Genomic DNA, 5,305 nt, shown 5'->3' with positions numbered 1-5,305 from the left:
TCCCTCACTGTAACAATCTTTATTGGGTGATTGACATGATAGTTCAAAGAGTAGATACTTACATTTCACAGCTGTCCTTATGTACAGTGAATGCTGGAATTGTGCAAGATTATATATGAACTCCAATGTCTCAAGGCTTATATGTCTATACATTGTGCATCACCTCCATTACATCACCTCTATAATATCACCACCAGAGGGCATGGCTAACCCAGTGAGGTTTGTGTGTCTTGGGTCAAAGGTCAAAGGTTACATGAACCTAGTGCTCAAGATAGGCTGAGGGGCAGAGGTAATCATAGGCTGAGATGTGATGACCCCAGGCTGGGAGGCCATCAACATTGGCTGACCAGGCAGCATGGTGGGCTGGGCGTTGATGACTCCAGGCTGGGAGGCCATCAACATGGGCTGACCGGGAAGCATGGTGGGCTGGGCGTTGATGACGGTGAAGGTCTGTCTGCGTCTCCTGATCTCCCTGGCCATCTGGCACCAGGAGCAGATGTTGCAGAAGGTGGAGTACACACAGTCCGCTGTCATGTCACCCTGAACACACACATAGACAGGATTAGGATTGCAAAATTCCTGTTTTCTAGAAATCCCAGTTTGGATGATTCTTGGATTTTTTACTTATTCCCTCCTGATTCTGGGAATCTTCCAACCAGGATTTGGTTTTACTTGCAATGAGGAATCAGCAGAGGTTTCAAACTAGGGATACTGTATGATTACATCGACTACTGAGCTGTTGTATTAACTGGACACAAGCCCACAGAAGCTCTATTGTGTTGTGTTTTATGTGCTGCCTCACTCTTCCACACAGTCCGTAGGCCTACTCTAACAGTCTTCCTTATCTAGTGTCTTTATTCAGGCGTTCAGACTGACAGAACAACTCTCCATTCGTTAACCCACCTGAATGCCATAGCGGTTACGCACGGCCACCCTCATGGACATGGACACAGGGGGAATGCAGGTTGGCACCCCTACCAGCTGGGTGGAGGACCATAAAATGTCCAGCAGGGGGAGACAGAAACACTCTCCGAACTCTGAGGTGGTGGTGCAGGCGAAACAGGGGAAGCACCAGTAAGCAAAACAGCCTGATCATAGGGTCACAGAGCGCAGGTCAGGGAAGAGATCTGTTAGCACGGATTACAACACTTTTCTCACTCATTTTGATTAGTGGCTACTGGCTAGTAACGCTGTTTGTCCTTTTATGAAGTTATTTTCTATATATGGACTATAATACTCCATTGAAGTCTCAAAATATTCCAAACACGGCGTAAGTTAAAACGGAACAATGTAATGTATAACATACGTGCTTTTTAAAAACAATGTTTTAATAAGACATTCCGAAATACAGAACGTAAATGAATACTGAACTCTGAATTCTAATTTTTGCAGAGAAATATCAATGATTCGCTGAACACTGGATAAATGGACAAACAAATGGACAGACAGACTCACAGACTTGCAAGTCGTCGAAGCAGCCACAGATGCCAGTGCTCCACTGGTTAGAGTGGACAGCTATGAAAGCTGGTGTCTGGGGCTGAGGAGGCTGAGACTGTTGGTTGTTGATTGTCACGCTCGTTGCCATGGTGACTGGCCGGCCGCTCGACTAAGGACGAAGGACCTGAACAAAAAGCAACAACAAACAACAATGGATAGTTACTTTTTCCTAACTTTTGGCTCTACCTGCCTCCCCAATGCCAACTTGTTGAAATAAAATATGAAATACCACCCCCCCACACATCCCTCAACTCGCTTCGAAATACGCTTTAATATCTTTGCACTTCCTTCTATTCTAAGTGGCTAATTCACTTCTTACAAGTGGAGCCACTTCAATCATTCAATCATCACTTAACAGCCAATAAGCTACTGTGTGCACTCTGGTACTGTTCATTCCCAAACTGTAGTCTATAAAGTATTCAACATTAACGTGATGTTAAAACGTATAAGTCTCCCCATCAAAGACAAATCATTGCAGCCTATAATTCTAGTAGTGGGGTATGTTCAATCTAAGTCCTGTTTTATTGAAATCGGACTCTTTTAATAAAATACACTCACCTGAAATGGACAACTTTGCCTAGCTGTATCCAGGTTCGTGATGGGTACTTCTGGACCAGAGGTGGCATTAAAAACCATATCATTCAGGAACTAAATTACAGAACAGTCACTATTTGCATGTGTGTGGTTTGCATAAGATTCAACACCGTCACTGAAGATCAGTGACATACAGTATCCTCTGTATTAACGTCATGGAGAAAGGACAGACACTATTATTTTAATAATTTATTTACCATTAAAATACATACATTTATACTGCAAACATGAAAGATATATCTGAATGTATGTTTTGTTTCGGAAATTTTTCATACCTATTTCTCTCGTATACGTTTCTACAATACATCTGGACATGTTTCGTACATTTAGCATAGTAGTAGATAAAAAGGTCCAGTTTTCAAAAGGGTTTTGGAAATGTATTTATACATACATACATACATACATGTTCGTTCAACTTTCACACACCCGAAAAAACGTAAAGGGCCTTTACAGATACAGAGTAAACATTTCCAGCTGTCAGCAGGGTGGAAGTGAACGTGAACAACCTAAGAACAGAATACTGTTGCAGACGTGCTTGAAACTGAATGGAGATCAGTTTTGGGTGGCTCACAGTACACGTGTACACGTGTGTGACATTCAATGGTGACGAGTTTGGTGACAGTGAGTGGTGATAGAAGAGTCAACAGAGGATAGAAAGCACAGGAGGTTGGTGGCACCTTAATTGGGGAGGACGGGCCCATGGTAATGGCTGGAGCGGAATTAGTGGAATGGTATCAAATACATCGAACAATACCATTCCATTTGCTCCATTCCGGACATTATTATGAGCTGTCCTCCCGTCAGCAGCCTCCTGTGGTAGAAAGTGTAGCCCTGGATAAGGCTTGGTATTGTTGGTATCCCATTAACATGAGTCTAATGATGATGATGTTGTTGATTATGATTAGTGTAATGACCATGGTGAAGGTGGAGGAGGAAGAGGAAGAGGATGGATATATGATAATGAGTGATGATGATGATGATGATGGTACATGATGACGAAGAGGAGGATGAGGAAGAACGAGGTCTGTCCTTATCTTACATGTGTGTTGATGAGAGTGATTGGTTGGAAGCGGGTCTTCATCTCTCTTGACATTTGACACCAGGTGCAGGGCCCGCAGAAGAACGAATAGACACAGTCATTACACATGGTGCCCTTTTAGGGAAGAGACAGAGATACATCACATTACACCTGATCTAGGATCAGTTAACACTGACTACATTTATCAATTAATGACAAAGAGGAGATAGACTATCTGATCGGAGTTCAGCACTGTGACATCATCAGAACATTATGCATTAATCCCTGAGTTGCCTGGTCCCCGATCTCTTTGTGCTGTCATTCCAACTCCTTGTTTGGCATGACTAGGATTGTCAATGAGAGGAATGTTAGCACAGAGACTGGTACCCAGGCTACTCCCTCAGTATGCAGGTATTGAAACAGACGTTGAGTACTCTAGAAAAAATGTGGGCATGGTCTGGGCCACAGGTAGTCCTGAAACCTAGGTCATTAGAACTGGTTAGGTGAGTTCTGAGATCAGATTGGAAGGTGAGGTGAACATGGTGAATTACTGGAGAGATGGAGGGACTGATAGTACACCATTACGAGACATTACACACGTTCACATGTAGAGTCAAAGAAACTGGGCAATACACATAATTTGTATGGACATTGTATTCATATGCATTCTATTCACAAAATATTTTAATAATACAACATATTTACCAATAGTTATGGCCTATACCTATAAGGCCCAGAGTTTTTCCTGTTCAGATCCTGTGATCAGGAAAAACTCTAGTCATAAGACATGCCAAGCTAACAGTAAACAATGAGAAAACCAAACGTCATGACTCTAGACAAGGTCCATACAAATTATGTGTATTGCCCAGTTCCTTTGACTGTACATGTGAACGTGTGTAATGTCTCGTAATAGTGTAGAAGGCATTCTGTGTGTCCCTACCTCGATGCCGTAGCGCTGGCGCATGCCCACCCTCATGGACATGGTGGCGGCGGGGATAGCGCCGAAGCCGTCTAGCAGGGGCAGACACAGGCACTCCCCAGCCTCCCTCGCCGTTATACAGGCAAAACAGGGGAAGCACCAGAACGCTAAGCAACCTATAGAAGGATGTAGGGGACAAGAAATGACAGTGAAGAGGATGTTCTCTTTACCATGGGATAACTCTAAACTAAAGTGGTATGTTGTTGATTGAAACAAGTTTGCCCCCCATTGAATGTAATTGAGCGGTAACAGAGGCTTTGTGTAAAGACGATCACTATATGTACATACACAAACATGCACGCACACACACGAACACACACACTTACACGAAGACATATCCTTGGTGCAGTCACAGATCTCGGAGCTCCATTGGTTTGAGGTGATGGCCTGAACAAAGGGCTTGGGCTGCTGGATGACCATCTTGTTTGCCATGGTGGTGGCTTCTGTGAGGATTTAAAAAAAAAGTTGTAATTTTAATTTTTACAGAAGTCACACCACCAGCAAATCAATATAGGGCGATGTTTCATGCTTCACAATAATGGTGCTAGAACTAGTTCTCAAGATACTTTGTGAAATTCTTCAAAATGTGTTGAAGTTATTCAAAATGCTGTATGTTGTACAGAGAAACCCAGTGCTAAGAGTTTAGTTGTCCCAAGGCTTTAAAACTGCTCCTTTGAACATGAGCTGGAAGCAGTCATAGTCCAACACAAATTGTACATTCAACCTGGACTCAGGGGTAGACGTAACATAGTAAAACTGTAAATCCATAACACTCCAATTAGTATGACATAGTATGTATTCATTTGTGGATGTCCATCACCCATTTCGTATGATATACTCTTAGAAAAAAGGGTCCCAAAAGGGTTCATCAGCTGTCCCCATAGGAGAACCCTTTTTGGTTCCAGGTAGAACTATTTTTGGTTCCAGGTAAAAATCCTTTTGGTTCGTTGTAGAACCCTCTGTGGGTTCTACATTGAACCTAATAGGGTTCTACCAGGCACCAAAAGGATTCTACCTGTAACCAAAAAGGTTTATTCAAAGGGTTCTCCTATGGGGACAGCCGAAGAACCCTTTTAGGTTCTAGATAGCACCTTCTTTTCTAAGAGAGTATGTTACGAATTACAATTTGTACAATATGTTACGAATTTGCAAAACATATATGTTACGAATTCCAATTTGTTGTGGCTAACATTAGCTAGGTGGCTAACACTAACATT

At 42.6% G+C, this 5,305-nt stretch overlaps 2 protein-coding genes across 2 annotated transcripts; both read right to left on the bottom strand.

Annotated features, from left to right (window-relative positions):
• Nucleotides 1-1,585, bottom strand: LOC311112619 (uncharacterized protein; the record flags this gene model as incomplete). Its single annotated transcript, XM_084155767.1, has 3 exons — nt 1-618; nt 904-1,088; nt 1,456-1,585. 3 exons carry the CDS (start codon nt 1,583-1,585, stop codon nt 250-252), a joined length of 684 nt encoding a protein of 227 aa, XP_084011893.1. The 3' UTR covers nt 1-249.
• Nucleotides 1,088-4,911, bottom strand: LOC311113095 (uncharacterized protein). The gene is made up of 2 exons (XM_084156225.1): nt 4,050-4,911; nt 1,088-3,244 (listed from the first exon to the last, which is right to left on the bottom strand). The coding sequence occupies exons 1-2, from the start codon at nt 4,518-4,520 to the stop codon at nt 3,122-3,124; spliced, it is 594 nt and encodes a 197-aa protein (XP_084012351.1). The 5' UTR covers nt 4,521-4,911; the 3' UTR covers nt 1,088-3,121.
• Between the last annotated feature and the right edge of the window lie 394 nt (nt 4,912-5,305).

Source organism: Coregonus lavaretus (assembly GCF_964263955.1).
Source record: "Coregonus lavaretus genome assembly, chromosome: 39".
Taxonomy (NCBI): domain Eukaryota; kingdom Metazoa; phylum Chordata; class Actinopteri; order Salmoniformes; family Salmonidae; genus Coregonus; species Coregonus lavaretus.
This window is presented reverse-complemented; position numbering and strand designations above follow the sequence as displayed.